This window comes from Bombus pyrosoma, linkage group LG1, assembly GCF_014825855.1.
Source record: "Bombus pyrosoma isolate SC7728 linkage group LG1, ASM1482585v1, whole genome shotgun sequence".
NCBI lineage: Eukaryota > Metazoa > Arthropoda > Insecta > Hymenoptera > Apidae > Bombus > Bombus pyrosoma.
In genome coordinates, this window is record NC_057770.1 from 14,615,393 (window position 1) to 14,630,081 (window position 14,689).

The 14,689-nt window shown below is 35.0% G+C and overlaps 1 protein-coding gene across 1 annotated transcript in view; it reads left to right on the forward strand.

Annotated features, from left to right (window-relative positions):
• The first annotated feature begins 2,707 nt into the window (after positions 1-2,707).
• LOC122566098 overlaps positions 2,708-14,689 on the forward strand; it is a 107,772-nt gene continuing 95,790 nt past the window's right edge. Inside the window, exon 1 of the mRNA XM_043722846.1 lies at positions 2,708-2,792. Within this exon, the coding sequence (XP_043578781.1) occupies positions 2,708-2,792 (85 nt within the window). The remainder of the gene's footprint in view (positions 2,793-14,689) is intronic.

Consider the following 14,689-nt stretch of genomic DNA (forward strand, 5'->3'; position numbering starts at 1 on the left):
TTTATTTTAAAGAAAACATGGAATTTCACACAATCTATATATTATTATATAAAATTTCCATTCATCCTTTCTCATAATTTCTAACTAAAACTTATTCCGTGACCAATTGCAATCGATCTAAATCTATTCTTTTCCTTTTTTTTTATTATTTAATTTGTACTTTACAATTTGTCCAGCTGGACATTAGGTAAATTTTTCTTACTTAATTGCTAAATAACATGTGAATGGCTACTCCCAGTGGGATACCATCTTCGAGTCCTCTAAACTTGTGGCGCAAAATATGAGATACGTCGTAATCGGAACTCTTGTCTTGGTTATATAAAATCATCTACGACATTGTGACTTATTTCCAGCAAGCCGCATAACCTGAGCTCATAATGTTTTGATATTATACGTTACAGACGAAAAACTTTACACGCGTCATTGAGAAATTAAAGATAGCTCACATGGGCTACGTCTTTGAGGAGTGTATTTATACTGGTCGGGGGAGGGCGGGAAAATTCAAATTCGTCTTTGTTCGACGGTTGCACGTAACGGCGATATTATTTTGCCCAGAGTTTATTTATTATTACATTACGTGTTTTCTAACGATATTGATACTCCCAGGCAAAACAACAACATAATTTGAATTGCCCTGTAGCTCATGTGCCGCTACAAATGCAATTTCAAGAAGCTCGGCCGGATTACTATTTTGAAATTATCTCTGACAACACGTAAACAAAATTTAAAAACGATAAACTCTTTAAAATAACAATAGTTAACATATATTAATGAACAATATCTCGTAGTTGTAGTGAATGGGCTAAATATTTTTGAAAAGTACTTGTACGAAGGTCTTTCTCGTGTATTTGGAATTTATGTGGCACATCATCATCATGTTAATAACGTTACAAGTGTACGCACAGCGTATTTGCTGGCGGTTCAAACATTATTGCGTAGATAGCGCCGTTCATAAAATCCCGCGGGATTCCGTACAGTTGAAATTTTCGAGATATATACGATTTTCTTGTCAATGTCACGTATTCTGGTCGCAGCTACCGCGTCCTCCCGCAAATTTTCCATCGAAACACACGCGTTCAAATTCGCTAACAAGTCGACACCGAATGGTAGACCGTAATTTTGATACATCGATGAAAATGATAGGTGAAATTTATCTGGCTAGGACATGTACCACTACTCGTCCAAATTTGTAGAGTAGCTGGATTTAATCGTTGAGATATTAGTGTGATATAGGAGATATTGGATGGTTTTTGAATTTTCGGTTCTGTTAGTGCATGTTGAAGTGACGTGATGGGTTGTAAACGTGGCTTTTACGGTGGACGTTCATCTCAAATAGAGCACATGTTTCGTAATACATACATCAGGAAATTTTGTGAAATGATAAAAATCATTATTATCAATGTGATACGTCGGTCATTTGCGATGTATACTAATGTATGAATGTTATAATTTTATGTAAAGTTTGATTTAATTTGGTATAGATATATAAAATGAATTTCATGATACGCAAAGTGTAGCGAAATTTTAATAGTAATTATTGTAGTTTCAAATTCATTCGTTTTAAATATGATGCACATTATAGCTGAAAATGAAATTTGATGTAGAGCAGAATAAAGTAAAAGTTTCAAAGCATTTACATCCGAGAATTCTATGAAATAACGAGAATCATTTAATGTAACAAAAATATAACAATCTACATTTCAAAAACCATTTTTAATTTACATATGCGTATATCATGGTTGAACATGTAACTTTTTTTTTTATTTGGTAGACTTTTTACAATCAATTCTCATTGAGGATTATAAGTAAAACATATAACTTGATGCGGAATAAAATAAAAGTTTCATGATATATCATAAAATCCTGAAAAAATGACAGGAATTATAGAGTACGATAAAATATTAAAAATCGTTTAATTTATTATCCATACATTATGAAATTTATTTTAACCTATAATAAATCTAATTAACATTTTAGAAGCACTTTTTGGGTACTATGTTACTGCTTAAGCAAGGAAGATCCGAATCCAACAACAAATGTCAATTGTTTGAAAATACACTACATTGGCTCGATTCCCATTCGATAGAAAGTTTAAAAATCTCCATTTGAGAAAGTTTTTCTTAATTAAACGTTGGCTGAGACACGTCCTGACAACGGAATTTTATTAACATTCTGGCCCGTGTAAGGAGACTAACTCTTCGTAATTAAAATGGGGGTACGATTTCAAACGAGGAATAAAAATATCGATAGAAAGCACTTTATATTTTCAAAGCATATTTTTTATGAAATTTAACGAATAATCGATGAATTTACTGGTCGAACCTCTGAACGTTCTTGACAATTATTTATTAACTAATGATATGAATCCATCACAATAGTAGTATTAGGTTGTCCGAAAAGTGTCTTTCTTTTACAGACATGTCTTTTACAACAGCGTATTTCTATACAAACATAAAACCTAATCTGTCGAACGTTGTTATCTTTATTTTGATCGAACAAAATAATTCGATAAAATAATGTAAAACGGAAAATGTTGTGCATCCATTATTTCCTTATAAAACGTAAGAAACTTTTCGGACGACCTAATAATATTCTTTAATATTTTAATGTCAAATAAATGTAATCTGTAAAAATGTATTTTTACATAGAACGAAGATGAACGAAATGGAGCAGATCCCTGAAGGCTGAGAGCGAGCGGATCCTCGATATGACCGGCTGGAGAATGCGGCCGACCGCATCGGCGCTCGGCGTCATCGCCATTGTCTCCATCATGATCACTGCCATGCCGTCTGGTAAACATTCTACTGTGTTTTATAATATCTTTTTATTTACATACAACAAAAGATGTATTTTTGTGATGATATTTTTTCTCGGAATATGTGAAACTTTTATTATATATATGTCGGAGATGCAGGGACATCGGCCTTTCTTTTGGAATTTTCGGAAGATCCCCAATACTTTGGTCTAAACTATTTATTATAGCTGTACTTAAATAATAGAACTTAGAAGTAGTTGTTGTGATACGATCTGATTATGTTTGCCCGAGATTTGTGACAGTGGACTTGGGCTCGAGAAGACACAACTGGTCACCGAACGTAGCCACGGTCACGGGATGAACGTTTTTACCTAACAGAAAAAGTACCAATATTGAGGGACACACGCTGTATTATCAAACAAACCCCGGGGCAGGAGCAATGTCGGCTCTACGCGGGTCTGCCTAGTAACGGCGCCTGGAATTTTGTTGATATCCTCGGTTAATATGCAATTGACAAATGTGATCGCATCAGTCTTTTATTCTTGTAATCACCTTGGAGAGTTTACTCACATCGTCTTGTCAGTCAAAAAGAAATCGAGCGACACAGCTAACGTCACTTTGTGTTTCAAAACACTGGGTGGTTGGTAACTGGTGGTACAAGCGGAAAGGGGGTGATTCTACGCGAAAAAAGAAGTCGAAAATATGCAATAAAAATTTTTCGTTTGAGGCTTTGTTTTCGAGAAAATCGACTTTGAATTTTCGCTCGGTACGCGTGCACTTTATCACGTTTCGTTATAACGGATCTCACTGTAGATCGTTGTCTCGATGGATATTATCGCAGTTTAAGTTTGTTTTTGCCGTAACGGAAGATTAGGAATACATAATGAAATAATATGAAGTAATCATAAAGTTTATTATTACAAAAATTGCTGAAAATGTTGCCCATTCTGCCGAACACATAGTTCTGCTCTTCTAATTAAATTTCTATAAACACTTTCTAATGTATTGGATTGTTTTAAAGTATGAAAAGCTACAATAATCTTTTCTTTCATCCGTAGCGAGCGAAAATTCAAAGTGGATTTTCTCGAAAACAAAGCCTCAAACGAAAAATTTTTATTCTATATTTTCGACTTCTTTTTTCGCGTAGAATCACCCCCTTTCCGCTTATACCACCAGTTGCCAACCTCTCTGTATATTCTAGTGAACAAAGAGTTTTCCCCGTTGACCGTGGATTCGTTATTGAACCTAAGAACATTGTCTTTAATATCTAGAGTGTCTAATCACCATGTATAATTGTCAAACTCTGTTAAATCAACATTTGTACATATAATTGTAAATATAATCTCCATTAAACAAGAACGATGGCTTGTCCTAATGAAGATACGTTACACGCCCCTAAGTCTAACGTCAACCCGACATATATTATATATAGATTTATTGAATCTTTTATATTTTTCTAAATAATTGTTTCAATTCGCTGACTATCAATTTAGAACTAGGAATCAGTAGATTCACAAACGTTCGTAGTTGAACACCACGTTAGAAAAAAGGATTCTACAACATGTTTTTTTTATATTTTTAATATCAAACTGACGGATCTAAATACCTGTTAGGGTTAGAGGTTTGCTCCGTTCGATAATTTAAGCAATTTCTCCTGAGCTTGCTTATTGCACAATATATACCGTTTAGCGCCTGAATGACCACCTAATTTCGACCTATTCAGAAACCTGATTCCAAGTGTGTCCCTTGAATGATATGGTCTGAATTGGAACATAATGAGACTGAGCTATTTGGTGAATTTTACTGACTAATGAATTTTCTGAACTACGTGAGCTTGGTGGTACTTTCTTGGCTTTTGACATTGACTCTAAACTACAATTTTCTTCCTGGTTTATCTTCTCCAGGAGTCATCCTCCTGATCAAGAGTCTTCAAGATTGCTGCTTAGCGTGCCTCCATAAAAACAAAGACTAATTAGCATCTCCCTGAAGCTTCGTGAACCTTTCCCATCCGCAGGAATCATAAAGGGTGGCCTTTTAGATGACTATGACAAAAGTAGACAAAAGAAAAGTAGTGAGAAATAACCGTTTGGAATCCTTAATTTATGACACGGTTGTGTGTAGTAGGAATTCAAGTGATCTTCCAGACGTGAAGTTCTTTTTTGTTTTTATTATTTAATTTGTACTTTACAATTTGTTCAGCTGGACATTTGGCAAATCTTTCTAGCTTAATACTTTAGCGGCTGATAGCCGATTAATCGACTTTTCCTCACCGACAATCTTTCTCATTATTTGAGCAGTAATTTGTTATTTAGTACTAAGATACCTTGCTCAGTTGCGTCAGTTGCGTTGCTTTGTAAGCTACACAGTTTTATACCAATTTGACGAACTTACCATTCGCGATGAACAAAAAGAATGGTATTGGAGAGTCTAAACCGAAACAGAGCCGATGCCAGGGACAATCTGTGTCCGAGCTGCTATGCTGTTGAACCGCTAGCGGTCAGTAAAGTGTTAATTGCTGAATAACATGTGGATGGCTACTCCGAACGGGATATTATTTTCGAGTTTGACTATTTTATTTCTTCAGTGAAGCCAGTGGGATGTTTTCTTTTTAGTCTTCTTTCTATGAGAGTTTTACTCCGTTCAGCAGCCAGCTGGTCTGGGTGTGTTGCAGTTCTTTCTTTCTATTTTTGCGTACCTGCCGATTTCTTCTTTGACCATTGGTATTTTGAAGTCTTTGCGTATATCCTCATTTCTGACATACCATGGGGCGTTGACTATTGTTCTCAGTATCTTCGATTGTAGCGACTCTAGTTTATTTATGTGACTCATTGCTGCTGCCCCTCATAGTGGTATTCCGTACGTCCAAATTGGTTTTATTATCGTTTTGTAAATTTTTAGTTTATTTTCCATGTTGAGCTTAGAGTTTCAACTAATTAGCCAATGCGTCTAGGCGTGAAGTGTCCCTTCATGCAATCGCCCAGATACTCTAACACGTTGACTGTCATGACACCCGTATTCGGGTGTCAGCAAAGTTTCTAGTCAGGCCACGAAACCCATATTCGGGTGTCCCTTATTTGACTACTTGCGAAGGATCGTCGCAGGTGTTTGAGAAGATATTCCATAATAATAAAACTGTTGAATTGTTATAAAAGTAATACGAAAATGGTTTATTAAAAAAATTATTTAGAGTGTAAAACTTTAAAGCATAGCTGAGGTTGGTCGGGACAATTTGGTCAATAAGTTGTTGTTTTCTTCAAATTCATTTGTGTCTTTGTTCGGTCCATTCGACGCCTTTTATTTGCATAACATAGTTTGCATGCGCGTCTAATGCCTCTTCCGGAATCATAAGCCTCGTAAAAGCTTTCTTTTTCACTGCTATCTGACTCACTAAGAAATAAGTTTTCAATTTTTCTTTTCGACATTGTAACGAATTAGGACAGAGATTTTAAGTTATACCGTTCGTTGCTCGGCCAAGATTCAAACCGATTTTGTAGAAAGTGGAGAAATGAGAAACAAATGCGAAGGAATGGAAACAAAAGAAACGAGAGGTAAGACCACCGGATGAGCGACTCGCATGACGAAAATATCGATGGGAGCACCGAGCAGAGAACGCTTGGTACTGCTGCACGCGTGGTCTGACGGAGATTTTTTTGAAAACAGGCGTGGCAGTCAACGTGCTAAACGAAATACCACAGCCGTGATACAAACCGTGATAGCGATGGTCGCTAACAATACTTTTGCTTCAATTATTAATAATTTTAAAGAATCGGCGCCTTCCTTTAACGCCCCAATTATCATTTTACAAATAGAATATCATCCTATAATCTATAATTTTTCTTAAATATTCCATCAATATACATATATAAACCATTAATAATATTAGAAAGCCAGGAGGAGAAGACAACAATAGGTACTCAGTTCATTTGCACCTTCCAACAGAATGGAATTGACGTGATAGTGTAATTTTGCCATTGTATCACTGAATAGACTTTTCTATCGGTTTTTGTCGGTGACGCGCAAAGTCCGACGAATTTTCGCGACGAACGCGATTATTTACTCCGGTCACATGTATCGCTGCGTAAGCGATTCTGTTCGGCCGGCCGATAAATGCTTTGACCGTTCACCGTGCTCCATCGATCGAGTGAAAAAAACATATAACACGAGAAGAGATCACAGTTCGTCGCTTTTTATGACACTGCCCACCGCGTCGGCCGGAAATAATCTGTGAAATTCGTTTACGCGCAAACAACTGACCTACCAAAGATTAATCACGTCCATCGTCGAAGATAAAACATCGTACCGGTATTTTGTGACCGAGTTACAAATATTAGTCTTGTGATTTATGTCGAAAAGCAATCAAGTTCCTGTTACCCGTTGGCATTAAATAGCAGTTATCTTATTTCTAAATAAGAAGATTTTGATATTATTATTGTATTAATCATCTACCAAAAATGTTTGAAATTGTATTCAATTTAAGTTAGATATAGTACATTCAAAATAGAATATATTAAATTTATGACTCTATTAATTAAACCATTCTTCACAAATGTATAAAACAGGGACAAGTACAAATTGGAAATACTAGTTGTCGTTCATTTTTGTTAACACCGAAACTATTTTACCTTGGGCATTTAGAGGAACACGGCGGATAATCGGTGTTTTCATCCGTAGATGAAAACAAGAATAAAAGCAGCGAATTCAATGAATTTTTCACAGTGTTGCACATTCTATGTAACCTTAGCCACTTAATTTAACAACGCCACCTTGTATACTTAATATACAATAGGGAACAAGAGACAGTTTAAATGGTAAATTTAAGCGAAGAACATCATAATTTTACAAAACAAAAATATTCAGCAAGAACAATGAACAGCTACAATATGTAGTGCAGATATCACTAAAATAACTAGTAGTAAAAAATAACTAGATCTAAAGTTACTAACATTATATTCATCAATAACAGTATCAGCTTCGAACATTTTCTGTCCACCGGCTTATAGCTAATTTTTGGATTTCTCTTTGATGAAAAGTTTCCTGATTCCTTTCATCTTACTTCCAACTTTACTCCTAACCTCAATTCTGAAAAACACTTCTCAACACGCTACTGTTTTTCGACACTTAGGGAGCTAACTTTTCAGTGCTTGAACAAGTCTACGATTCTACAAAATGTTCTTCGCTCATTTCCGTAGCTACGATCACTCTTCAACTTTTTCTTCTCCGCAACTTCCGATTAGCCTGACGTATAATCGCGGCGCTGCCTCTGCTTCTCGCGCGAGCTAAGCTCACCTTACGGATCCATAACGTCGCGGTAAACATTTTCCTTCAATATCCGCAATATCCGCGGTGTAATGAAAGAGGCTTGCGCGAGAAGAAAGAGGAAGAATCGGTCTGATAACGAGGGAAAAAATTTTGGTTGCGAACAAACGAGAGTGGCAAAAATAATCCGCGAAATTCGCCGGCGAGCACGAGCTGCAAATCGCGAAAAATTATGATCGATGTGCACTGTTCCGCAATTAAGCGAAGTTACGTGACTGATCGCCCTTTCTTCGGCCAGCAATTACGTCAAATTAGTACAACTTTTTCGCACGTCCTTCGCTTCTTTCATCCCTCTTTTTGTCCACTCCATAACATGCCATTTTGTATAGGTTAACCCACGACATTGTTGCAGGAATTATAACCCTAGCACACGGTCTAAATGATTTTTACAATTGATTCTTTGATAGAGACAGACTCCAAATGATGTATTAGCTATGACTAGACTGCGAATAAAGAAAGCTAAAGAAATGGAACCTAAATAAATGTTTGTTTTACACTCCAAATATTATAGCAAATATTATAGATATTTTGTGCAATTTTGTATATTATATTTATTCTTGGTGTATTTGCATATTTAAATTTCCAAGTAAATGCATCAACATCCTCAGTCTAACGGTGACAAAAATTTCAAGTTACCTTACAAACAGGTCTTTACTGATTAATAGACTACAGGATATAATGCATTTATGGAAAATTTATAAATGGGACAATACATATAATATGTAAAAATAGAAAAAATATTCGAAATACAGTACCGGTGATAATATTTACTAGATGAAGTAAATCTTTACTTAATTTCATTTCTCTAGTTATATTGATGACAATATTTCACAGTATCTAACCATTAGTTTGTTGGACGTCGTATTATGAAATTTGCTATTACAATTGTGAATAGTTGGAAACAGCACATATCGACCTATCAGATGAAGATCCAGTTTAGACAGTAACTCTGAAAAACAAAAAGCCGGTACTCTCTTTGATCTTCCATGAAACGTCGCCGAAAAGAGGATGTAGCGTCGTAAATGTCCTCGTTTCTTTAAAAATCCTGCCAGCATTCCTCCAATCTTTATTCTCTCCCTTGCAATAGTAACAAAAATCTGCATGATACTACTTTGTACAATTTTACACAGTGGTATGCAAGCTTCTTTTTCTTCTTTTGCTTTCTTTGAATTTCTACTACTTTCAGACATATTCGAAAAATATTGGAACTAAATCCTTTTACAGGTAAATTTTAAGACACGAAGAAGTATTATTTTCTTATGTAAGCATACACTTCAAAATATCTTGCAAATTAATATGTAACCATCTAACCTAACAATAAGATTTAAGATATTTCTTCCTTCTTCTAACTTTTCTCAACATAGCTGATCGTGAGTCGAAAATAGTGAATTATCATAAACGCATACCTAAAAACTTAAATCTCTTGATAACTATTCTAAGAACCTGAATTAGTTGTCCAAATAAATTAGATAATTTGTTGAAAATGACAACGTGAGTTCGGGCTCGTCATCCATTTGCAGATGAGCTAGTTACAATAAGTAGTAACTAGAAGATAGTTCTAGTTACAATCGACAGGTTTAGGATGTTTTGTTTTTATCCCTAGTCCATGTAAGGAAGTGCAAAAAAGGTTTTTCGGCTCAGAACGATGTGATAGATTTATCCAAAGAATAAAATAATAGCTGTTGTGATTCTACCTCTGAATACAGAAATAACAACACAATTTATTTTCGAAATTTGTACCCCTTTACTTGGATTTTTTAAAAATTCTTCCAATTTTAGGTTATGCTACTTTCCAAGCCCCCTCTTTTTCTCTCGATCAAACAACAGAACTTGTTTCGTAAAAAGATAAATTAACATTTTCACGTTCGGTGACACCAGCATGTTGTCAAGTGCAGGCCAAATGTTAGTATCTGCTAATACCACGTTGGTGTCACGTGCAAGTCAACTCTTTACGCAAAGTTTATCACCTTGAAATTTTTTACCAAAAAACGCCGACATCTTGTTAAAGTTACTAGCATATTTATGTGGATGGCAAAGTGTTAATGTACTGCATAAATAAATCAATATACAAATTAATAGTCACGAAATTAAAACTTAATTATTGACGTGAGCTCGGAAATCCCATGAAGTTATGTTTCTGATTTTCATTTATAATAGTAAGTTTTTAGTTTTGCAAATAAATTCGTTTATTCAACAGCGTCTTCCCTGATAAAAATAAATAAATAAAAGATGAAAGCACCATCGAATGGAACGCATTAAAATGAAGTTTCCAGAGTGTGATGATATTTTTTCAACGGAAGGGAGAACACGCTAGACCGCGAGGAAAAGAAATTAGATGGTAGCATTGTTACCACGGGCGACAGCCGTCTGGAATTTTTCCGGCCGCCATGGCGGCTATTTCGTTCCGGAAGGGCATTCCAGCGAGAACGTTTCGTGAATGCTGGCCACGGAAGAATGCGACGAAATTTTAATCCGCGTTATAATTCCTACGGTAAATGGCGTGAGTTTCGCGCCAACGTATGGAAAGAATGCGCAACAAGACGAACTACTTCCTCTAGAACTTCCGGTAATTCTCTTCAGGCGGCACTCGAGCAAAAGTTGAAGAACGTTGGAATTAATTGTTGCAAAAGAATAAAATATAAACTATAGAATTTCGACTAAGGATAAAGTAAATGTTCGTTAGAAATCACACGTGCTTATTCATTCTGGATTTCTTAAAAATGTAGAGTTTTAAATTTTTCTTAAAATAAGATGACGTTTTAAGGAGAAGAATGTGGACGAAGAAAATGGAAGGTTGAATGTATGTTAAGTAATCAGAATTCTTGAATTTAAGATTCATATGATAGCGCAACGTTAACGACTACCTAAATAATGTAGTTGTTGAGCCAGAAAATTGTCAGACGTCCCGTACAAATTTAACTTCGCTCATAAAATTTGAGTACTTCAATCTCGTTTAACATATTTTATCGTAATACGACTGGAATAAATTTATTCTTCTTTCGATCCGCACACTAAAAAGACATTACCCTCTAGATTTAAACATTAGATTCAGCTAGAATCAAATATACGATAATCACTTATTATTCACGTTATTGTGCCACGCCAGAATAATTTACTTATAATTCTCAATTAGAATTAAGTGTAAACTACTTCGAAATAAAAAAAAAGAAAAAAATTCTTCTTTCGTCCCGAAATATACAGGGTGGTTGGTAACTGGTTGTACAAGCGGAAAGAGGGTGATTCTACGCGAAAAAAGAAATCGAAAGTATAGAATAAAAATTTTTCGTTTGAGGCTTTGTTTTCGAGAAAATCGACTTTGAATTTTCGCTCGATACTTACTGACTTGACTCCGCTTGACTTTTATTTATGGAGCCATATTAAATCAATTGTCTATTCTGAAGAAATCGCAAGTTGCGAGCAATTGAAGGAAAAGATTATTGTAGCCTTTCATACTTTAAAACAATCGGATACGTTAGAAAGTGTTCATAGAAATTTAATTAGAAGAGCAGAACTGTGTTCGGCAGAATGGGCAACATTTTCAGCAATTTTTGTAATAATAAACTTTATGATTACTTCATATTATTTCATTATGTATTCCTAATCTTCCGTTACGGCAAAAACAAACTTAAACTGCGATAATATCCATCGAGACAACGATCTACAGTGAGATCCGTTATAACGAGACGTGATAAAGTGCACGCGTACCGAGCGGAAATTCAAAGTCGATTTTCTCGAAAACAAAGCCTCAAACGAAAAATTTTTATTCTATATTTTCGACTTCTTTTTTCGCGTAGAATCACCCCCTTTCCGCTTGTACCACCAGTTACCAACCACCCTGTATACATGCTGTTCTCATTATTATCAACCTAATTGTTAACTTATTATTATTAACTAATAACTTCTCTTATAGATGAAAAGAAAAGAAAGAAGAAAGAGATAGGAGAGAAATATAAAATATTCAAATCCGAATATTTATTATAATCTGTTATAGTATAAGTTGTTAAATAAGGCTGCGTAAAATCCATTAGCAAGAACACATTTCTCAGCTCTAATTAATCCAGTATTACTACTTTGCGCACATAATATATCGCCCTGTATCCTTATCTACATATTAAGTCCATGACACTCAAATGTATACATCAAATCCCTGATCCACGTGTATTTTACGTTAAATCCGTGTATCACAGGTGTATCATAATTTTCATTAATCTCATATCACACATAGTTGAACCAGAACAGAAGATATAATGGAGAGGCGTACAAAATGGAAGTTTGAGAAGAGTAAATCGTCGGTACGTGCTCGTGTAAAGGTTGGAAGAAAGGAGTCGATACGCCAACTACCTGACGCATCTATGGAAAAAGAGGCTTGGGTCGAGTTCTCGCTCGCGAGATATTCGTTTCGACGTGAAATTACAAATGACGCGTATCTCACTTGAAAGTCTCGTGGAAAGTATAGAGTGTGTGCAGCGGAGCCGCCCGAGGGCTACGATATTCTCTCTTCTCCTTGTTATCCGCGCTCGAGTCACGCGCCGTACAGAGACAGAGTTACATATTCATAGAACGGAAGAACCGGGTCGCTTTAGTGAGATGATGAAACGTCATCTCTCGATAAGTACTAAAAGATGCATCAATGCTATTATTTAATCTATTTAGGTTGTCCGAAAAGTATCTTTCTTTCGCAAACGTGTTTTTTTACAACAGTGTACGTTTATACAAACGTGAAACCAAATCTGTGAAATGTCGCGGTGTTTATCTCAACAGAGCAAAATGGAACAGAACAAAACAGAACAAAATAATATAAAATAAAAAACGTTATGCGTCTATTACTTCCTGATAAAACGAAAGATACTTTCCGGACAACCTAATATAACAACGAGTATTTCCGACAAGCCTGCAAGTAATTACAGAAGTAGAAGAACATCCGGAAATCTTGGTTTCGAGAAAACTGTAAACTCTGATCGCTAGAAAACATCTTGTTCTGGAAGATCGTGGTTTTCGGAAATTTCCCACCGACGAATATATATATATTATTTTTTTATTATTTATTTAAATTTTACAATTTGTCCAGTAGGACATTTGGTAAAATATTATAGCTTAAATATACATAGCATGTGGATGGTTACTCCCAGCGGGGTACCATCTTCGTGTTTGTTAGGTTATATCCTTTGTGATCACCGACGAATATGAAATTTTGGTCGCCACGAAACGTTTCTTTCTGAGATTGCGTAGTTTTGGGAATTTTTTAATTGATAAATACAGAAAGAATATGTTTAATCTCGTCTGATTCAGAGAACTCATGAATTCTAGGAATTTTCGATCGATGGATATGGAAAGGAAAATTTGGCACCTTACAATTTTGGGAAGTCTTTTATTGACGAAAATGAAAACTTTGATACTGGTAGAGTTTTGTAGAAAATATAGAATATTTGATTCATGTTTCCGAAGTGAAGAGAACATACGCAATGAAACATTTTGTTCTGGGAATTGCTAGTTTACAGGGAATTTTTTAACCTATGGAAAGTTTGATATTTCTATACTTTTGTAGCATACAGAATAGTCGATATTTGTAGAGTTCTTCGGAGAATATACTATAGTATATTCCCGTTTTCAAACTGAGAGCAAATTTTTATCGCAATGAAACTTTTCGTTCTGAGAATTCGTTGTTTTTGGTAATTTTTCGATCGATGAGTAAAAAGAAGGTTCAATATTTATATAGTTTCGTTAAAACAAAATGATGCAAAGGTATTGCTTTTTTTAAAATATAAAGAACTGTCTTTGATCATACTTTGTTTTATTGAGAAAAATTATCAGTAAAGAAAATAATTATCATAAAGCAATATGAAGTATCGTCTTGTAGTTTTCTAACCAACTTTCTAAGCTTCTAACTCTGGAAAACACCGAAGTAATAAAATTTGAGAAACACATTTTCATTTATGTTACTTTGATAACAAGGATAGGTGAATCTTTTAATAATTCGATTCTTCTAGATACTTGAGGTGGATTAGTAGAACGTGTAGGGTGCCAAAGAAATACTCGGCGCTTTTTTTAACAATATATTTATTAACAATTCTCGATTTCGATTGCTCAATCACGCTTCTCGGTCACAACTCAACTCTTTTCTTGATCCATTTCGTTTCTTTTTTGTCGCCTCTCAATATATCCCCACTAGGCACGTGTTTGTAACCGTCCGGGACCGTCGCCACGTACGTCTTTTTACAATCAATTTTACAATCAATTTTCATTGTGAAATTTTAAGTAAATTATTCTGGCGTGGTACTATATCGTGTATAATAGGCGATTATCGTATGTTTGATGCTAGTTGAATCTAATGTTTAACACTAGAACTACCACACCAGTCAAATTGACTGGTTTTACAATTTTATTTTAAAATTCCTACCTCGTATTATATTTTTTCCGCAATGCTGCAATGACCTTCGCAACGATAACTAAAAGAATAATATAATGAATTTTATTTTGTTTTTTTATCTATTCAAACTCGAAATAATTCTGTATTAAGGCTACTTATACCAATACCAGTCAAAATGTAAAAGGGTGCTGCAATCTGTTTATCGAACCCCAATTAATCAGTTTCCTCGCTTTGTACAACTTCCCACGCGT